The 20,411-nt window shown below is 55.9% G+C and overlaps 2 protein-coding genes across 2 annotated transcripts; one reads left to right on the top strand and one right to left on the bottom strand.

Annotated features, from left to right (window-relative positions):
- Positions 1 to 226: 226 nt before the first annotated feature.
- Positions 227 to 9,032, bottom strand: C25H7orf26 (chromosome 25 C7orf26 homolog). Its single transcript, XM_030002315.2, has 6 exons — positions 8,768 to 9,032; positions 7,589 to 7,810; positions 6,127 to 6,292; positions 3,350 to 3,877; positions 1,612 to 1,651; positions 227 to 1,006 (listed from the first exon to the last, which is right to left on the bottom strand). Exons 1-6 carry the CDS (start codon positions 8,957 to 8,959, stop codon positions 799 to 801), a joined length of 1,356 nt encoding a protein of 451 aa, XP_029858175.1. The 5' UTR covers positions 8,960 to 9,032; the 3' UTR covers positions 227 to 798.
- A 1,793-nt stretch (positions 9,033 to 10,825) lies between these two features.
- LOC115335982 lies at positions 10,826 to 20,403 on the top strand. The gene is given in 18 exon segments (XM_030002387.1): positions 10,826 to 10,871; positions 11,455 to 11,602; positions 12,238 to 12,326; positions 12,493 to 12,576; positions 12,717 to 12,832; positions 13,692 to 13,804; positions 14,115 to 14,272; positions 14,350 to 14,446; positions 14,720 to 14,764; positions 16,103 to 16,128; positions 16,540 to 16,747; positions 17,103 to 17,191; positions 18,224 to 18,307; positions 18,424 to 18,565; positions 18,568 to 18,711; positions 18,967 to 19,121; positions 19,239 to 19,335; positions 20,089 to 20,403. Coding segments are annotated over 17 exon segments (1,845 nt in total). The 5' UTR covers positions 10,826 to 10,871; position 11,455; the 3' UTR covers positions 20,140 to 20,403.
- The last annotated feature ends 8 nt before the right edge of the window (positions 20,404 to 20,411 follow it).

Below are 20,411 nucleotides of genomic sequence, written 5' to 3'. Positions count from 1 at the left end.
ATGCCACAGCTGGCTGCTGGCCAGTTTTCTAGCAAGCATTAATGAAACGCACCAGATCTCAGCCCAAAGTTTCATGAATCACTGATCGAAGTGTCTAAAGAAGGCATTTCCGGAGCCTGGATGGAGGATGATGGATGGGGACAAAGGGATTTTGTTCCTTCCTTAGTATAGGCCTTAACGAGTTGGACCTTCTAATTGCTGTTTGAAAGATAAAGCACCAGAATTATTTTATGCTTCTTAAATTGTTTCCTTTAATAGGAAGTGCTGCTTTACTCTACCTTGTGCTTCTGAAACAAACATTTGTGTTCCAAAAATATACAGTGTACACATACTCTGTAGCTATAGATACAAACATTTACAAAGAAACCAGCAGGCTGGAGTGGACTAGCTTGAAAAATCTCACGCCTTTCTTGCTGGACCTCCTGGAGCAAGACTAGCTGGGCTCACCGTGCCATAAACAGAAAAAACACATGATTGAGAAATATCATGCCCTTGGGGATTATATGAAACAATGTGGATTAAAAAAATTCCCACACACTGCAGAAGTTTGGAGTTTCTGTTGCCTCTTCCCACCCCCTCCTTTTGTCCCTATGATCTGCCTTAGTATCCACATCCCACATCCAAACTGACTGCAGTCTCCCCGTCTGTGTCTTCACCACTGCCGAAGGGCTGATCCCTCACGCGGGCGTTGCTCAGCCTTACACCAAAGAGGAAAATGTGGTTCCCAAGATGTTTGGTTTCATCTGCAAGGCTTCCTCAAACTAAGGGAAACTGGGTACACTCTACAGTCTTAGCATTTTAGCGAATAGGTCGGTATGGGAATGTCATTCCTGGTATAAATGTTTGTACAGGGTGAGCCGGGAGCGCTGGGTGAGCCGGTAGCGCAGGGTGCGCAGCATGCGCGGGGTAGCCCAGAGGAGGAGTATGGATATGAGGATAAAATCCTGGTGGCAGAGTGCCATGGCTCGGTTGCTGTACTGGACCTGAAATCACCAGCTGGAGCAGGCTGTGGAGAGAAATTGAGACAAGCATGAGGATTATTTAGAGAAGGCTTTTGTCACAGCTATGCCCAGCCCACAAGGGCCTGGCTCCAAGGACAATTCATAACCAACACACAGCACTGCTGAGAGGCAAGAGGACAGTGATTCAATTATGCTCTTTACAGCTTCCAGAAGACTTTCCCCCCCAACCTTTCCCTTTTTTTTTTTTTTTTTTTTTTTAAAAAACTTGGTTGCTCTTTCCAAAGCAGCAAGAAGCAAAGTGCAGTTCAGCTTAGGGTCAGGTAAAACAAGTGGGGAGTTGGGGATAGGACAACTCTGGGGCAGGTTCCATCCTGTAATTTCATTTTCCCTTTCTGTGCATTTGTTCTAACACAGGCCAGGCAAGATCACCTATATGGTGGGAGTCACTGAAGTCTCCTTTAGTCGAAAGTCCAGCTTGCAAGGGAAGAAGTAGCCAGCACCTTTACCCTGGCACTAAACTGTGTGTGAGTAAAGGCTGACTTCCAGAAAGTAAACACAAATTTTTAGAAGAGATTTTGTCTCAGCAGCCCTCAAGTGCGTGTCTTGGAATATGCACCAAAACGAACACAGCTGTAGAAAGGTCTCTTACTTGTTATGCGGTAGCCTGGAGCACACAGTTCTTAAGTCATCTGAAAGAGGACAGAAGACATAACAATAAGAGTAGAGCAGAAATTAGAGCAATTTTCCTCTCCACCTTCCCTTCTAGGAGGATTACTGAAAAAGCTCCAGTCATCAACAGATCCAGAATCCCATTCTCAGGCCAAAAACTTCCACAGGAGAGAAAATGTTTCTCCATCTCACTAGTCATTACCTCAACTTGCCACACCAGATGCTTTATTGTATGTTTGACATTTAACCTATGCTGCCATATAGGAAATGCAGCTTCATTTCAAGGCAGACCAAGCCTTAGTATAGAATTTGCAATACCAATATACTAACAAGAACACAGACAGACACAGGAAATACAAGGTATGACTCTGCCCACTGAATGTGGCATTTATGATGAGAAAGGCATCGGGTCAAAGCAAGGCAAAGCTTATGCAATACCTGTTTTGTATTGGTTTGGGACTTTTTGAACAGTGCTAGTGTAAAGAAAGGGTTGAGGTTTTTTTTGCTGAGGTCTATCAACTAGAAATTGCACCTTTTTTACCATCTCCAAACTTCTGCTAAAGCAGAATAGCTAGAACCAAGGTATTTAACAACATACCCTGTTGCTACAGTCCTTTCAGGATCAGCTTGAGAACAAACTCCTGCCTTTGTAGATAACTGCACTCCCAAAACACTGAAATAACTGGTATTTCAGCAGCTGCTTATACTGGATTACCTTCTACTTCTACAGTAAGAGCAAGCACTCAGGATGTACCAGGTAAACAGCTAAGAAAAAACACAGCTGAAATAAGCCATCAACTCAGAAAAACTCTACTTTTCTGCTTGTTCTTATTACACCCAGAGCTACTTTATAAAAAATCAGAAAGAAAAACATTGAGATTTGAGAAGCAGCACTGGTTCAGCCAGGGCAAAAGCCTCAGGCACCTGCTTAGGCAGAGGCAGCTCTCTGCAGCTGGGATCTGCACTAACTGTCCTGACTGTTGGGGAGCTTTAAGCCTTCTGGTCACACTAAAAATCGCCTGTTTCCAAGAGAATGTATCAAGAAAACTGTCTGTCTGGCCCTGCGCTGTGTTGAGGCACTTCCCTTTTTCACCTCTGCAGGTCTTTCCAAAAGAACTGGTTTTGGAGACAGGAAAGGCAGAAAAAAGCCACATTAGCAGGCTTCCTTACTAAGTTTAACTGAAACCTTACACACTGTAATGGGGTCTCGTTACAGGAGAGCTGAAGGCCCAGAAATTCCAGATGAGGAGTTTTTGTTTGCTTTTCAAATTCCTTGTCTAGCACACCCACCCATGGGTTTATCTGCTTCATGGACTCTCCTCCAGCAGGCAAACTCAGAGAGGTCAAATTGAAGCACAATTAAACAGTGCTTTTTAAATAGTTACAAGAAATTCTGAGAGGGGCAAATATGTCCCTGTGCTGGACACCCACATATAACCCCCTTGTGCACACTGCAAGGTTGAACATCAATTCTGTGGGTCTGCAAAGCAACGCACCAGTCACCTGCATCGATGATCTCTCCTTTCTTACTCCCCATCCAGTTATTTTTCCTGAACTATTTCCTGCACTATCGCTTCCTAAGAGCGGCAAACTACTACTTCTGCTGTGAACACATTGATCTTTACTCTCGCCATCCCAAAACTCCCTCATACAACATCCACACACTGGAGGAAAAGAATCCCATGCCAGGGTCTCTGCCAGCCTCACCAACAACTTACCTCTAGTGCACAGGAGCGCTCCCGATGCCATGGCCACTTGCAAAGCCTGAGCCAGTCTGTCTAGAGCCAGTTCAATCTCTTTGGATGCATTGAGGGGATTGAGTTCATCAGATAGTCTGTTAATTTCCTCAACAAGCGGAACCACGTGATCAAAGGGTACTAGGCCCAGGCGCCCATAAAGGTTCTTCTCCGTTAAATGCCCCTGAAGCATCATAAGAACCTGCAGGACACTTAGATGCAGTTTTGAATATAGCTGATGGCAATCTCTGTCTTCTCCTGAAGTCAAGTCCTTGGCAATTTTGCTGGGGGGATGTCCATTTGAGAGAGAGGCTTTCTTCTTCCTTTTATAAGCCAAGGGGGCCTTCACGCACCAACGGATCAGTCCGGTCAGTGGGGTGAGCTCTAAAAACCCTATTGGCAGGTTGGCTGCAATAGGAGTGTTTAGAAAGGTGATGAGGATCAAGCGGGGGTCTTCGAAGATCCAGGAAACAATCAGCTCAAGCAGATCCGAAGGAGGGATGAGGTCATCTGAAGATAAGAAAGTTATTGCTGGGTAAGCTGAGCCTTGCACTGAAGCAAAGGACAGTAGTGTTTAATTAATCTCACACATACCCCTCCTGCACTGTCACAACTACAATTTCAGAACCTCACCAACTGTGCTGTTTTTTTCAGAACGCCAAAGGTAGATGCTTATTTGCCCCAGGGAAGACACAACCATATTCCTGTCAACTTCACCTTCTTCACCTATTCTGAAGACACCACCAAATGCGAACATTTATCCCCTTTCCCAGCAAAGCTTCTTCTGTCATTTTTTTCTCTCCCACCTATCACCTGCTCTTTTTTTCTCTAAGTTCAGTCTCCATTTATTCCTTGCCACAGGAGGTACAATGGGCAAGGAACAGGAAAAACTTGTTGGCACTTCTTTCTCTTCACCTCAATCATTCATTTCCTTTAAGACTTACTTAAACAAGCACGTCTTGTGGAAAAACTTAATGCAACAACACGATCACATGAGTCATAAAGGATTATAAGATTCTGTAAAGCTTCAAGTAAGAAGTGAAAGGTGGTCACAGACAAGAGAAACATTGACTTCACAGTAATTGTGCATCATTGCAGCGACTGAATTAAGCGCTCAAGCTATCTCTACAAGATTCTGTTTATTTCACAAAAGAATCAAACTTATATATGTTTCAACAAGGATCTGGAAAGAACTAACGGCATACAGTCAATATTACTAACACCGGAGTGCGTATCTGGCTCAGCTGGGATGTTTGCCAGTGTTCAGAACACTTAAAGATAAAAACATTCCATACACATACTCGTGACTGTCTTCAGCCACATCTTCCCAGGCGTACACCAGGCCATCCTCCGACCCGACCTCGTAAAACTAGTTCTTCAAAGGCTTGGCAAACATGCAGCACAGCAAATTCTAATGTTCACTCTTGAAAACAAATGCCAGGTGTTCCGAGCTGCTCCCACACATCATCCCCTCACAGGGGCAGGCTACTGGATTGAGCAACATACTTTTGTTGTGAGTTGTGTACAGTGTCAATACAGGGCTCAGCACAGAACTATCCAGTCAGGTCTTTTGTACCTGAAATGACTTATAGGACGAATCGTCTGGACTACTGAATTACTAATGTGCATTGCATACAGAATTGGTATTTTCCAGTTTCTAGCTTTTCTGAAAGCTCCGAGTATCACAGATACTGCTGTTTGTGTGATTGACTCCTGTCCTCAGGACATGGTGGAGACTGCCCAGTTACAGATCACTCTTTGAAGAGCAAGCTTCCTTTTCTTGTGTCACCAATATAATCTCAAAGAAACTAAGGAATTGAAGAAAATTACTTCCTATAACTCATGTTATTTCCTTTCTGACATGTCTTTTCATTAGTTGGATGAACTTCCAAGTGGTTGCACAAAACAGATATAAAATAATGAGGAAGAATATGCTATGAACTCTACCAAATACTTAAAAAAAAAAAAAAAAAAGTCTAAGCCTGCACCTCTCTCTCACTAATGCCAAGCTGCTTATCTGGAGAAGACCATGCAGAACATTTCCTTTATTGATAACAAATAGTATTTGGTTTTTGGATTATATGTGATGTTGGGTATTTAGTGTGGTTGTTCCCTAGTCTACCACGAGCTCTCTGCCTCTCTAGCCGAGTAAAGGTAAATCAACCTTATTTTAGACACCTACACATTTCTAGCGTCTGAGCAACAACAACCTGAGACAGGTCATATCACTAGCTGGTCACACATACACTTAAAGAGCATGTTGGAGGTACGCTGTTGATTGTGTTTCTCATCACTGCTCAACAGAAATTGTGGTGCAGCTTGCCAACATTCAGAATTTGTGTTTCTCCCCTTTTTGGAAGGGATCAGACTGACAGACAGCCCTGAGTCTATCTGCTGGGTAGGGGACACACAATACGGAGGTCCAACTGTCCAGCCCAGGCAGATCAGCTTTCACTCCTAAAGCTGCTCCATCAGTAAGGTCCCCGTGTCCTTTGCCCTCTGTGGAGGAAGTTACCAATGTGTCAGGTGTTACCTGGCTGCTTCTGCAGCAAAGACTCTCCCTCCAGCCAGAGTGGTTATTTTTATTCTCAGCTCAGTGACAGATGAGGCAACAGCCACACCCCTGAGCTGCTTCTGGCAAGAATTACATGGTAATAAGCATCTTTAGAATTTCAGCAGTTAATTCACTTGCAACGGTTAATTTGTGTTGCATTATACTGCACCTATTACTTCGAATGACACAGCTTGGAAACACTTACCTGAAGAGAGGTCATAGAGAGCTGTGACGGATGTAATAAACTGGCAGCAGAAGCGAGGACTGGCACTGAATATCTGCTTCAGGGTCTGGATGGACCCTGGCACCAAGTTGCAGTAGTCATCGACCAAGGCTCGGGCTAGCCTGACGCAATACACAGCAGGGGTTCGCTGGAGGGGTGGAGGACAGCACACAAGGAAAAGCAGATTAAACCCAGTCACAGAAAGTTCTACAGAGCCAACTTTAAAGCTTACACTGCCTAAACACTATGCCACTTTGCTGTTTCAACATTTGTGTTTCCACTTTCCCAAAATTAAAGCATGCTTTCTCTCTCAATCTGCATATCAAAGATCCACTCAGACAGAAATAAAATTACTATTTCACAATATTAAAATAGATGGTGATCTTTCACGTTTACAATACCTGTGGTTTAAAATTAAAACCTTTTACATCAATATTTTGACTTAGATGGAGATTTTTTTACTACTTCAGCAACATAGTTCTGTAGTTCATCTAGTTCAGTACCAGAACAACAAGTTCAGTAATCAATCAGTTACACTTGACATTTTTAACGTGGAAAAAATTCTGTGCAATTGTCATGTCGCTTAAGAGCTGCAATCTGCAAAAAAATACACCTTCTTCTGCTATCCAGGTTACATCCCCTCCTCCTCTACCAAGGCTCACCAGATGGGAAAAGGGGGACCCCACAGAAACAGTACCAGTCTGCCTTCTCCCACCCTTTCCTCCCAGCACAGGCTTTCTGCTCTTCCCCTTCTGTAAAGCAGATGACTTCTGCACATGCTGCAGACGCAGCAGGAACAAAGATGCACTTCCCAAGGTCTACAGTGGGGAATCTCAATAAGAAAGGAGGAGATATAGAAGATCCCTGACATACTGCATTCATGGATATGAATACCAGACACAATTATTTTGCACCCAAATCTCAAGAAAGAGGTTTGCTTCTTCTGCCATGTGCAAAATTGCACATGAGGGACAGTTTAATTCCCAAACTCCAGAGCTGGCTTCTTTGGGCAACGTGACCATGAACTGCCCTGATGTGATTTTGTTCCCTGTGTTGGTCAAACCCTCCACTGATCCCTTTCGACATGCTGGGGTTGGTTGGGTGGAAAAAAAAAAAAAAAAAAAAAAAAAAATCAATAAAACTTTCACCCACAGTAAAAAAAAAAAAAAACCAAACCCAAACAGGTTTTCTTCTGCCAGTGCAGCACATAAATGGATTGGCAAAAGCTCTACCTTTATGCTGGAGCAAGGGAATGGACACGAGCACAGACATGGGGTGAACATAGCTGCAGCAGCCAGCTGTTGTATCAGCTGAAACTTGCCACTGACTGCAACTGGCTGTCACCAACCGTTAGGTGACACTTTGCCTCAGTTCAGCCGCTATCCATTGCGGCACACTCCCTCACTCCTACCTGGAGACTGCCCTGCCTGCACAGAAGCTGTACCTGCAACCAGAAGGCAGCACACTCCAGAACAGGAACCCTGCACACAGCCACTGCCATAGAAACCAGTTTTCCTAGTAAAGCCATCCTGCTGTCATCTGCTTTGTTTCCTTGAGGGCTGAAGAGAGACGAGAAAATGATCTGCCGGACTGAATCCTTGGTCTGCTCTTGGAAATAATTGCACATGATCTCAAGGAGCTGAAGTTCCTGAAGTGAATTCAATCTCTGAAAGAAAACAAACGCAAAGCTGCAAAATACACTGGGGCTCTTGAAGAACCAAGAGCTGCTTTGGTGAAAAGACAGGAACGGTAAAGGCTGAGCTTCCCTCAGGTGTTGGAGACTCAATCTTTAGGCACAGCACACATATTAAAGTTTCCTGAACCACCACTGCATTTACCTAGTTACACTGACAAGCTCTAGGTTGTATTTGAATACCTGGATACCCAAGACTGGTGCGTGCTGCACCTCCAAGTGCTGCCCATGAACTGAAAGATGAGACAGACAGCAATACTGGGGTGAAAAGTATTTCCTCCCTCTGCAAATAATAGCACTGAGGGTGCTGCTGAGCAGCTGGGGGGTTCACAGCTGGGCACAGCAGCCCACCGGGCCCCAGGCCCATGAACTCTGACATTCACCAGCAACTGTGGTTTCTGCTCACTGCTCTCTGGGAGGGCCCCATCCCAGCTCCATCCCACACCCAGCCCCTGGCAGGGGCCCAGGCACAGCACTGTCAGACTGTGAGCAAGCCCCAGAAGCCCACCACACCTCTCTGGGGCCCTGTGTGGTCTCCCAGAGTCCTGGCCAGTACATTGGGTTCTTGCCAGCCAGCCCCCTCCCCGCCAAAAAAAACCCTCAGTCACCAGCCCCCCAGGGACCTCATCTTGAGCTCTTGGGGCCTCGGCCTCCAGCGGCAGCCCCCGAGGGACCTCATCCTGTCCTGCTGAGGCCTCGGCCTCCAGCAGCAGTCCCTCCAGGGATCCCGTCCGGAGCTCTTGGGGCCTCGGCCTCCACAGCCACTCCCTGGGGCTGCGTCCAGCCTCCCAGGGTGCCGCCCGGCCTCACGTCGCCAGCCCCCAGGGCCTGCCCTGCTCCCCCCCCGGGCCTCGGCCTCCACCAGCCCCCGGCGACCCTGTCCGGACTCTCAGGGCCTCGCCCCGCAACCGGGCGGCGGTCGGGGCCCACCTTGGGCGGAGCGCCGCGCTCCTTGGGGACCTGGAAGAGGAACTCCTCCAGGAGCTCGGCGGGGCCCTTGTCGACGAGGGGCAGCGGAGCGCTCTGCAGCTGGCTGCTGAAGTAGATGTCCAGGTGGTACAGCACCTCCTTGGCGGCGCTCAGCGCGTCCCGCCGCAGCAGCGAGTGCCGAATGTCGCTCATGGCTTCGACCCCCACCGGCAACCCTTCCCCTTCCCCTCCTCTCCGCCGCCGTCCCCCCCCCAGCCCGGCCCGGCCCGGCCCCGCTCGGCGCGGCGCGGCCTCCCACAACGGCGGAGGCGCGGAGCCGACGGGCGCTACGGCGGCCCGCGCCGGACAAAAAAGGGGCACGCGCGCCCGGCGCCGGCAGCGCCCCCTGGCGGCCCCGCCCGCAGCGGCGGGGGAGGCGCTGAGCCCTGGGGCGGGCCTGGGGGGGTCTGGGCCCTTGGGGGGGGTCTCGGCCTTTGTTGGGGGGGGCCTGACCCTGCGGAGCCGCAGCCCTGCTGGGAGGGGGGCGTCTCGGCCCAGCCCTGATCCCACTGTGGGGAGCGGGGTGCAGGCCCTGGCCCTGCTCTGAGGGGGTGCTTGGCCCCGGGGAGGGGCCGGGGCTGTGCTGGCAGGGCCCCCCCCCCCAGCCCCTAAGGAGCACCGCGCACTGCAGGCGCCCGGCCCGGCCCTCCTGGGAAAGGCGGCAGCTGCTTTTGGAGGCTGGGGAAACACCGGGACATCATCGGCCAAGGCCGCTGGGGCAGGGCCGGGGCGAACTGTGGGAGCGTGCGGGGTGGGGGGCCGCCAGCCCCCGGCTCCGCCCGGGCCCCCCCGGGGATGGGGCCTGCCCCAGGGGACCTCCTGAGGAGGGTCTCGGGGACAGGCACCACGGCAGGGACCCGTCGGTTTTTGGGGCTCCCAGCTCGGCTCCGCACCCGAAGACGGGAGCTGGTGGGGTCACGCCGGCACGTGCCGGCTGCCCCCAGCCCTCAGCGCCGGGCTCCCGCTGGCCCTGGCACGCTCACCCGAAACCGGCGTCTTGGAAATGTGGGGTGGCGGATGGGAATGGTTGGTGTTGGTGAAATAAACACTTTTTAAGAGAAATTGGAGCTGGTGATGAGTGAGAGGTGCCCACGCCCCGTATTGGGGAGCTGCCATTCCCCACGAGTGGTCTCTGGGATTCACTTACACCTCGCAGATCTCTTGTCGGTGTTTTTATCGATTCCAGCACATTCTCAGCCTTACCTGTGTCGGCAGGTATTGGCACTGTTTGAAAGGGTTGTTTTTCTCACTGAGCAGACCTTTATTTCCGTGAAAAATGCCATATGGAGCCTGCGGCCTCGTACGCTCCTTGGCTGGGTGACCACTTGGCAAGGTGAGCATGTCCGTCCCCATAAATGCAGGTGCAGCTCCTTCCCCTTCCAGAGACCTTGGACAACACCAAAGGTATGTCCCGCTCCCCTCTCCTCCCTCGCCCCAGGACCTCACCTCTCCAATGTCACCTTCTCCAGCTTGGCTTAATTTTGCTGAGACTCTCTGCTGGGACTGAGCCTGGGCACAGCTCACAGGCATCGCCTGAGGAGGATACGGTCCTCTACGGGTGCCTCTGCTGGGGAGGCTGCAGAAGCTGGTGTGCCCCTGGGAGCGGGGAGGATTTGCGGGGCTTTGGGCAGTTTGTGGCGTGACCAAATCATAGCATTACCAAATGGTGGCGTTACCGAATCGCTGCGTTACCAACTGGAGAGACTGCAGCATTACGGATGGTAGCGTTTGCAGTCATAGCGAGGGTGCAAGTGGGTAAGGTGAGGATTTAACTAGAGCAGCTGCCCCAGAAGAAAAAGCGGGCCCGGGGGCAGCAAGCGCTTCCTCGGGTCAGGCTTCGGGTGTGCCAAAAGCCGGGGTGTTTGCCAGTCCTCTCAGCCCATCTTATCAGGGCTCCCACCAGCGCCAGGTGCTCAGGGTGCCTGGGCTTGGGCAGGGCTCAGATCCCATCCGCTGGTGAAATATAACCCCAGGGAGCTCAGCGGCACGGGAAATACTTCCCAAATGCCTTTCCCCGTGAGCTGCCGCGCTGCCTCGACGGGGGTCCCGGGAGACTCCAGCGTGGGTGGGGATGGGGCAGGGGCAGTGCTGGGGGAGAGGGGGGGCAGGATATGCCAGGTGAGGATGCTCCAGGCAGGGAAGGAGGTAGGAAGGGATGCTGGGGGGGGATCCATCCCTTGCTCTGTCCCAGCACGGCAGCTGTAGGGTCCTTTGGGTCTCTGGCACAGACCCGAGAAGGAATGGGAGAGGCGCAAGCCAAGGACCTCGGTGTCCCCGGCTGCTGCCGCCCGCCCTGGGCCAGGGGAGGTGTCTGGGCTGAGTGCAGTGAATGAGGAAGCGACTGCTCTGCATTACCATGAAATGGCATTTTCTCCTTTGCCAGTGAATTATCCGCTCCAGCCTCACAGGTCGTCTGGCCTCCCTCCCTCCAGGAGGCACAGGCAGGATGAGGCCCCGCATGAGGCAGGAGCTGGATGGCTGGAAGGTAGTGCACCATCCCTGGGTCTTGGTAGTTCACTGGAAAATGGATACCTCCTAGGAAAACCAGTTCGGCTAGTGGGAATAATACCCTAGTCACGCTCCTTGTCTGTGCCAAATTCCCCTCCCAGCCAGGGGGGCTGAGCCCATCCCTGTCCCACTGCATGCAGAATGGTGGCCTCGAAGCTGGTGCTGTCGCTGCTTGTTGCAGCTCTCCTGCTACACGTGGCTGCCACGCTGAAGATCAGCGCCTTCAACATCAAGGCGTTTGGGGACAGCAAGATGTCCAACCAGACTATCGCAGATATCATCGTCTCTGTGAGTGCTGGGGGAGAGAAGCAGTCCTGGCCACTCTCTGGTCTCTGGGATGCAGCCAGCTTGGGGCAGTCGGACACTAGTTTTCTTCAGGCATCTGTCCATCCATGTGTCCATCCGTGCATCCACCCACCCATCAATCCACCTGTCCACACACCCCCATTCATCCACCTATGCCTCCATCTGTCCACCCATCCATCTGTCCGTCCATCCATCCATGACTCCATCCACCCACACCTCCATCCATTCATCCCTGCCTCCATCCATCCACACATCTGCTCTTCCCCCCATCTCCATCTCCAACCTCGGGCCATCTCCACTCTTGCCGGTCCTCAGCCAAGAATGGGTGATGCTCGGTGCTGCCCAGGTTCCTCACGTAGAGCAGCTTGCAAGCGAGGAGCTGCTGGGATGGTGGGTGGTAGACAGACAGGTGTTAGAGGGCACTGCGTCACCTCAGGGTTCTTTCAAGACAGAGAACACTGGCATCAGCAGAGGAGCTCCCTCTCTGGGCGCTTGGGTCCCTGCTACCTGCCCCCGTTTCCAGCCTGGGAGCCTTCACAGTCCAGCCCAGGCACCCACGGGTGCCTCCACGAGCAGCTCCCAGCCAGGGGTGAGCAGCTCTGAGCTTGTCCCCCCAGATCCTGTCGGGATACGACATCACCATGGTGCAGGAGGTCCGGGACACCGACCTGAGTGCTGTGAAGAAGCTCATGGACCAGCTCAACAGGTGACCCCAATGGCGCAGGGCGGGGGGTGTCTGCAAATGGGATGCCAGGATAGATCCCAGCTGGTGTCTTGCCGTGCGGGGGCACCTCTGCCTTGCCAGAGAGAGCCCGATGGGTGCTGGGGGACACCAGCAGCCTCCTCTCACCCTCTCCGCGTCTCGCTCCCAGTGTATCCCCACACCCATACAGCTTTTTGGACAGCATCCCCTTGGGTCGGACCACCTACAAGGAGCAGTATGTCTTCATTTTCAGGTAAGGGATGACGCCAGGGCCCAGCATCCCCTGTGTCACCCGCTGTCCCACCCTGCAGCTCCCAAAGGGTGGTGGGTACCTTTGGGGGCCCTGGCTGCAGCAGGAGCGGTGCTGGGGGCTGCCCTGCTCTCCTCCCTCAGGTCGGATATGGTCTCCGTGCTGGGAAGCTACTACTACGACGACGGCTGCGAGCCCTGTGGGACTGATACCTTCAGCAGGGAGCCCTTCATCGTGAAGTTCTCCTCACCCACCACACGTGAGCAGAGCCAGCGCTGGGGGCTGCCCGATTCTGGCATGGGGTACCCTCTGTGTGGGGTTGAGCCTGGAGCTGTGCCTGCCAGGTGGGGGGTTGCACTCTGGAGCCCAGCTCAGGGGCTCCACTGGGGTCCTTCACTGCTGTGGGGCCTTCTCCCACCCATGGGTGCCCAGGGGTCCTGGGTACCTGTCCAGCATGGCCAGCACTGCCTGCTGCTTCCCACCATGTGCCATTTCCCACCATCTCCCGTCTCTCATTGCCTGTCATCTCCCATCGTGCTCTCTCCAGTTGCATGCCGTATCATGTCTCCAGCTGTTTCCCATTGTGTCCCACATCCCATCACCTGCTACCCACCATCTGCTTCCTCCAGTTCCATGCCATCTCCCATCACATGCCATCTCCCATCACATGCCATCTCCTGTCATGTACCATCTCCCATCACGCGCCATCCCCCGTCATGTGCCATGTCCCGTCGCCTGCCATCTCTCATCACCTCCCATCTCCCACCTTGTGCCACCCCTACCTCATGCCATCACCTCCACCTCCCGAGAAGCTCCCGAGGGCACACACACTCTCCTGTTGCTCTCCCACCCCTGTCTCCTTCCCCAAACCACGGCAGCTTGGAAAAACTGATAGGAAACAAGCAGCAAACCCCAAACCACACATGGAGGGATGCAGGTCCCCACTGGAAATTCCAGCCTGGAGGACAGGCAGACCACAAAAAGCCAACGCACTCTTTCCGTTCAGCATGTTTTTCCTGGCTGATAGCTGGGGCTTGGCCCAGGGGCGTCCCCTGGGGTTCCCTCTCCCTTCCTGGGTGCTGCACCCAAGCCGGGGGCTGACAGCCACTGTCTGGCAGAGGTGGAGGAGTTCGTGATGGTGCCCTTGCATGCCGAGCCCAGCAGCGCAGCGGACGAGATCGACGCGCTCTACGACGTCTACACCGACGTCGTCAACAAGTGGGCAACTAACGTAAGCGGTGGCGGGGAGCTTGGCTCCTCTCCGGGGCAGCTGGGTGGGCTAGGGTACGGCCACCGCACATCCTGGCGGCTGTCCTGGGATGGATGTGTCCCATGGGAAACCTCTCATACCCATTGGATTGGGTGCCATCCTGGCAATGTCCGGGCAGGGATTTGCTGGGTGGCTCTGCTGCCATTACTGGGGGCTTGTCCCACTGTGCTGGGGAGCCCCAGGAGGGGTTTCTTGCTGCCCCTTAAGATTTTAGGGAGCCCTTGGTGCCCCATAAGGTCCGTGGGCAGGGACACAGTGCACTGCCCCACAGAACATCCTCCTCCTGGGTGACTTCAATGCCGACTGCTCCTACGTGACCAGCGCCCAGTGGCCATCCATCCGCTTGCGCTCCTTTGACGCCTGCGAGTGGCTTATCCCCGACAGTGCTGACACCACCGTCACCAACACCACCGACTGCGCCTATGACCGGTGGGTGCCGTGGTGGGGTGGTGGGGGCTGGTGCGGGGGGGCTGGCGGGTGCTAACACCCCTACGATGCCCCGGCAGCATCATTGCCTGCGGAACTGCGCTGCGCCAGGACATCGAGCCTGGCTCCGCCACCATCAACAATTTCCAGAAGACTTTCCACCTCCAGAACAAGGATGTGAGTGAGGGGCCGGGGCACGTGAGCCCACTGGCACTGGGATCCAACCCACCACATCTCCTGGGAGTGTGGGTGGGCTCTCTGTTCCCCAGGGTGTGCCCAAGGGTGGCCCGACCCCAACCCCTGCACCGATGCTACCCTCCAGCCTGAGCAATTTGGGATACGCTCTAAATTTTGGGGCTGGAGTGGCGCATTTGGATCCCAGCCAGCCACAAGTGTCGTGGTGGGTCCAGATGAGCTCAGCTGCCTCTCTGCTTTCTCCCCTGTACCCAGGCTTTGGCCGTCAGCGACCATTTCCCCGTGGAGGTGACCCTGAAAGCCCGCTGAGCCCGTCCCCGTGCCGGCGGCTACCAGGGTGCTCCAGCATACACCTGCATCCCTCGTGGGAGCCCACGCACCACCAGTGCCAGCCAGGCTGCCCACCGTCTCCGCAAGGAGCCGCTCTTCGGGGTCTTGGGGGAATGGGGTGCTCTCTGCTTCCATTAAAAAATGAGCCTGTTCCAGCCCTTGCAGCTCTGGAGGGAGGTCCCTTCAGCCCCCACCCCCCATGCTTGAGCCCCCCTATCCCCCTGCCAGGGGCAGCCCCACCAGGGCTGGGGTTCCCCTCCCACCATCGAGAGACCCGGACCCACCGGGTGGCAACCACTGCTCTCCTCTGAGCTGCTGGCAGCAAAAGCAGGGACAATGGGCAGGGCCTGGGAGGATCCAGGCAGGATTTGGCCCCCCTTGCTGGGTTGTAGGATGCTCTTCCACCGGCTTGCAGGGCCACAACCTGCTGGAGCCCGCCTGGCTGCAGGGTAGCTGACAGGGCGCTGACGGTGAGGGTGGGGGGAGACAGGGGACGTGAGTCAGCTCCTGGGGGATTCGGTGCCTCCTGGGGGGGTTTCGGTGCCATCATGGCGCTGAGGGACACCGGACTCATCCCGTGACTGGGTGTGAGGATGCAAAACCTGGCGGCGCACACGAGAGCCTGGCAAGCCCCAGCATGAGCAGCCATCGCCTCCCTGCCCGCCCCGCTGCCGGCACCCCGGCAAAGCCGCCCACTCCCCCGGCTGGGGTGACGCCACGTGCAGGCGCGGGAGATGCCAGCTCTGCTGGGGCTGCTTTGGGTCATCAGTGGGGCTGATTTGGGTCACCAGTGGGGCTGCTTTAGGTGACAACTGGGGCTGCTTTGGGGCACGAGTGGGACTGTTCTGGGTGACCGCTGGGGCTGCTGCAGGGGTTTGCAGCCGCCCCCTCTCGCCAAGGCTGGTGGTGCTCAGCCTGCCTGACCCAGACACCCCGCCATTGCCTTCCCTCCCCTCTAATTACACCGTCTGAATCACCCACGTTAAGGCCATCGCCCTTCGCCGCCTGCCCGGCCACCGTGCCCCGTACTGCGACCAGGGGGGGCCGCCCCAGCTGCAGCACCTCGAGTCCCGTGCGCCCACCCAGCCCTGCTGGGATGCCCCAGCACCGCCATGCCTCCCCGGCCGCCCTTCACCGCGTCGGCACGGGAGCGGCTATGCCGGCCCCACCCTGCCGCCCCGTGGGTTTTTGGTTTCCCAATGTAGGAAGGAGCCCAAAGCCGTGCCAAAACCCCCACGGGGTGTCCGACTCATCCTGCTTTGCCGGCACTTCCATCGGGAATAAAGCCGCCCGTCCTGCTGCCGGGAGGGCAGAAGTGCTGCGCACTCGGCAAGGTAAGGACAGATCTGGGCTCAGCACCTTCAGCCGTGAACCAGAAGGGACTGGGATGAGCCGGGACGAGCTGGGATGAGGAGTCACTCCCTTACCCCAACAGCGGGGACTGCGATCAAGTTTAAGGACACGGAGCAGCCCGGGGTGCCGGTGGCGGTGGCTGGGGCTGGCGGGCGATGGAGACATCTTGGCAGGGAGTGGAGCTGGGCAATCCCAGGGGCTGGAAGAGGCACTGCCGGGCGGATTCACCATGGCAGGATGGGATTTAGATTCCCCTGGGACTGGCAAGCCAGCAGACAGCCCGTGCCAGCTCCGCAGGCTGCTCCAGGCAGTGCCCACCATGGCACACTGTTGCACACCAGGACTTAAGAAGGACCTACATGGGTTTTTTTGCTCTGTCCCCAAATCCAAAGCAGTTTTCCAAGTTCGGCTCCCATCACTGCATCCCTGCGGCTCAGCATCCCTCCTGGCAGGATGGCGACCATGGCACTGGCACTGTTCCTGCTGGCTGCGGCTCTCCCGTGCCCGGCCACCGCCACCTTGCGCATCGGTGCCTTCAACATCCAGGCGTTCGGTGACACCAAGATGTCCAACGAGGGAGTGGCAGGCATCATCGTCAGCGTGAGTGCAGCCGGTGCCATGCAGGGATGGGCTGTGTGCTAGGGCAGACCCAAAATGTGGCTCCTGTGCCAGGGACACATGGGGATGGGGATGGGGATGGGATGGCATCCCAGTGCTGGGGATGTCCTGAGTGGATGAAGGCTTGGTGGGGACCAAGGTGGGGCACCAGGCACACCGTGCAGTCCCTCTGAGCCCTCTGTGGGGACATCTGCCCCAGCACCAAGGGACATGTGGGTCCCCGTGGTGCTGCACCCAGCACCGTGTCAGGGTGACCAGCTGGGAAAAGGGTGGGAGACAGTGGCCTGAGCTGGTGGCAGGCACCCACTCACCATCACCATCCCTGTCGGCCTCGCAGATCCTGTCCCGCTACGATGTGGCATTGGTGCAGGAGGTGCGCGACTCCGACCTCAGCGCCGTCACTGAGCTCATGGAGCAGCTCAACAGGTACGAGCGGGGCTGGGGCCGAGAGCGCCTGGGCTGAGACGCCAGTATTAGCAGGGAAAGCCAAGCTGCCTGAGCAGCAAAAGGCAAAAAAAAGTAGTCCACCGGCAGAGGGTTTGTTTTTGGAAAGGGGAATAGGAGAAAAGTGCTGGGGCTGAAGCTTTGAGCAGGCACTGGAAAAGCCACCAGGAATAATCCGGGGAGGGGAAGAGGGATACAAGTGGCACAAAACGCCTCCGAAACCTACAATCCCACCAGAGCACACAGGATGGAAAGTAACTACGGCACTGGCAAGCTCTGTCTCCAAAATCCAACGGGACAGGGCAGAGACAAGATGGGGAATGAAGGGGGCAGGGGCAGGCAGCCCCCTGCACCCCAAGACCCCATGAGTGGCAGGGGGACCCCAGGATGGACCCAGCAGCAGATGATGCTCTGAAGCGAGCGGCTCAGGCACCCTGGAAGGAAAAGGAGCTGCTGGGGTGGGCTAAAACTGGCCACTGCAGGGTGGCAGCCCCTTCGCCAGCTGGGTGCTGACCCCATTTTGGGCAAGGGCGCAGGCTGGGGCTGGGTGGAGGCTGCCACTGCCTTGTTGAAAGGCAGTGAGTACTCCTGAGCAGGTACACCCAGCCCATGTCCTCACCCCTTTGGTGTCCCCTCCAGCATGGCCACAAAGCAGCCAGGGCAGGGAGGGTGACGCCAGGCTCTGCGGGGCCCCGGGCTGCTCATTAACCTAATTTAGCTTTGCTGCAAATGAAGGTGGGGAGCGTCCCTGCAGAGAAAGGGGTGGCAGGAGCTGCCCCATGTCCTGCCGGCAGCTCGCCATGCCCGAGGAGCCACCCCAGCGTGGTAGGGACAGCAGGCTGGCTCGGAGCTACTACTGCCCATGTCACCCCGTAGCTGGGGCACAGTGGCCCATGGGGACAGCAGAGCAGGACAAGCTGGTGCCAACCCCGTGGCCGCCCAGCCCCTGGCCGTGCTGAGGCCACCCCAGGACAGTACCAGCCATGTCACTGTCTTGCCTTTGCATCTCTGCAGCATGTCCACATCCCCATATGACTACGAGATCAGCGGCCCCCTGGGACGGGACAACTACAAGGAGATGTACCTCTTCATCTACAGGTAACGGGGCTCGGCGTGCTGCCACCTGTCCTGCAGCACTGCAGGGCCACCAACACCATGGAGGGGACACAGGGGCTGTGCCAAGCCCCAGGGTCACTATCCCTTTCGTCCCACAGGACAGACATTGTGTCCGTGGTGGACACCTACCAATATGAGGACCCCCAGGATGTCTTCAGCCGGGAGCCGTTCATCTTGAGGGTCTCAGCACCTCACACCAGTAAGCAGGGGGACGAGTGGCCCCAGGTGGTGGCGTGGGGTGGCTGCGAGGCTGACGTCCCTCTCCCCTGGCAGAGGTGGAAGAGTTTGTGCTGGTGCCACTGCACTCGGCTCCACACGATGCCGTTGCTGAGATTGACGCGCTCTACGACGTCTACCTGGCCATCATCAGCAAGTGGGGGACTGACGTGAGTGCCACCGGCACCAGGGGTGGCACCGAGGGTGGGCACTGAGCCCTGCGGACCGTTCAACCCACACTGGGTCCCCGCTCTGAGGCGAGCATGGCTGGTGCAAGGGTGGTGGGATGGGGACCCTGCTCCTGCGCTGTCCCCTGCCACAGGGGATGCCCTGGCACCGAGGGATGACCCCCACAGGAGGGCTGGTGTCAGGGGCAGCCCCATTCCCCAGCCGCCACAAGCCCCCCCCCCATCTTCCCATCGCAGAACATCATGTTCCTGGGGGACTTCAACGCCGACTGCGCCTACGTCCAGCCGAGCGACTGGTCGGCCATCCGCCTGCGCACCAGCAACATCTTCAAGTGGCTGCTCCCCGATGGCACCGACACCACCGTGGGGAAGTCAGACTGTGCCTATGACAGGTGAGCACCACCACGGCACCGCCATCCCTGTCCCCGGCACCCCCCTGCCCATCCCACACCACCAGCAGCCGAGCGTGGGGGCAGGAGTGGGACCCACTGCCCACATCTCCCTGGCAGGATCGTGGTGTGCGGCGCAAAGCTGAAGAGAAGCATCGTGCCAAATTCAGCTGCCATCTACAATTTCCAGCGTGCTTTCCAGCTGGAGCAGGAGGAGGTGAGCCGGGCTTGCAAACCTAGGGCTCAAACAGGCACCAAAGCTGAGCTGCCCAGGGCAGCACCAGCTGTGGGGCTGCCGACATCTGTTCAGGATTAGGCAGTCTGGTGCAGCCACATAGCTGCCGCATTTAAGTATCAGCTCAAAAATAGAGTTGAAGCAGCTCTAGCAGCAGCCTGAGCTGGCTCTGGCCGCAGCACGTGTGCCCCTGACCAGTGCCTGCCTGCTGGGATGCCAGCAGAGCCCCTGCATAAGCCATGCACCCCTCACGGGACACGGCAGCCTGCAGCCAGCTAACGGGGAGCTCGGGGTGACGAGGGACACACGGGTGGAAACAGGAGAGGGGATTTGGGGTCATTGCCTGTCCCCATGGGGAAGAGCTGAGATGCACAGGGATTTTCGTGGTCTTTCATGGGCAGGTGCAGGCAGGACTCCAGGGGTGTGGGGCAATCCAAGACAATCTTCAACCAGCCATAGCTGGCACATAGCTCCTGAGCGAGACACAAGGGGTCCCGACAGGCAGGCACCCCCCTGCCAGCACCCACCCCAGGCCACATCTGGGCATCTCTCCATGAGAGGTGTCAAAATTGGAGCCTTGTGTGTTGAGTGTCTCGGTGTTGGGGACATCGCAACCCCTCCAGCAGGCAGAAGGTTCTGGCAGGGCAATCACAGCTGCCCTGCCAGCCCTACCAGCACAGCGAGGAGCTCACTGAACCCCTGCATTACACCTCCCCACCTCTCGCCCTCCTCCAGGCCCTGGCAGTCAGCGACCACTACCCAGTCGAGGTGAAGCTGATGGCTTGAGCTCGTCCTGCGGCCACAGACCACGATCCAGCTCCAGCTCCCACCACCAACCCCCAGGAAGGCGCTCCCCGCAGCCCCATCCACGAGCCCTCTGCGTCAGCTGCTCCAGGCCCCAGTCTGGAGGAGGGTCGCAGCCGGCCGCTGGCCGTGCCGAGACCCCCCAGCCCACGTGGCTCATGGCAGAGCTCCCCCAGCCCACCACAAACCAGAGCCCAGGGACAGGCCACCAGCCAGGAAGCAGTGACCACAGACAGGCTGGGGAACGAAGCATC

Source organism: Aquila chrysaetos, chromosome 25, assembly GCF_900496995.4.
Source record: "Aquila chrysaetos chrysaetos chromosome 25, bAquChr1.4, whole genome shotgun sequence".
Lineage (NCBI taxonomy): Eukaryota > Metazoa > Chordata > Aves > Accipitriformes > Accipitridae > Aquila > Aquila chrysaetos.
Note: the sequence above shows the minus strand (reverse complement) of the source record. Positions and strands in the feature narration are given on the sequence as shown.

Excerpts from the sequence above, each read along its gene's own strand:
- C25H7orf26 (XM_030002315.2), bottom strand. The coding sequence starts at position 8,959 with ATGAGCGACATTCGGCACTCGCTGCTGCGGCGGGACGCGCTGAGCGCC. Across the intron at positions 6,293-7,588 it reads GTGCTGCCTTCTGGTTGCAG|CGAACCCCTGCTGTGTATTG; the intron begins GTACAGCTTCTG and ends CCACCCCTCCAG. Across the intron at positions 1,007-1,611 it reads TCCAGGCTACCGCATAACAA|CCTGCTCCAGCTGGTGATTT; the intron begins GTAAGAGACCTT and ends TTCTCTCCACAG.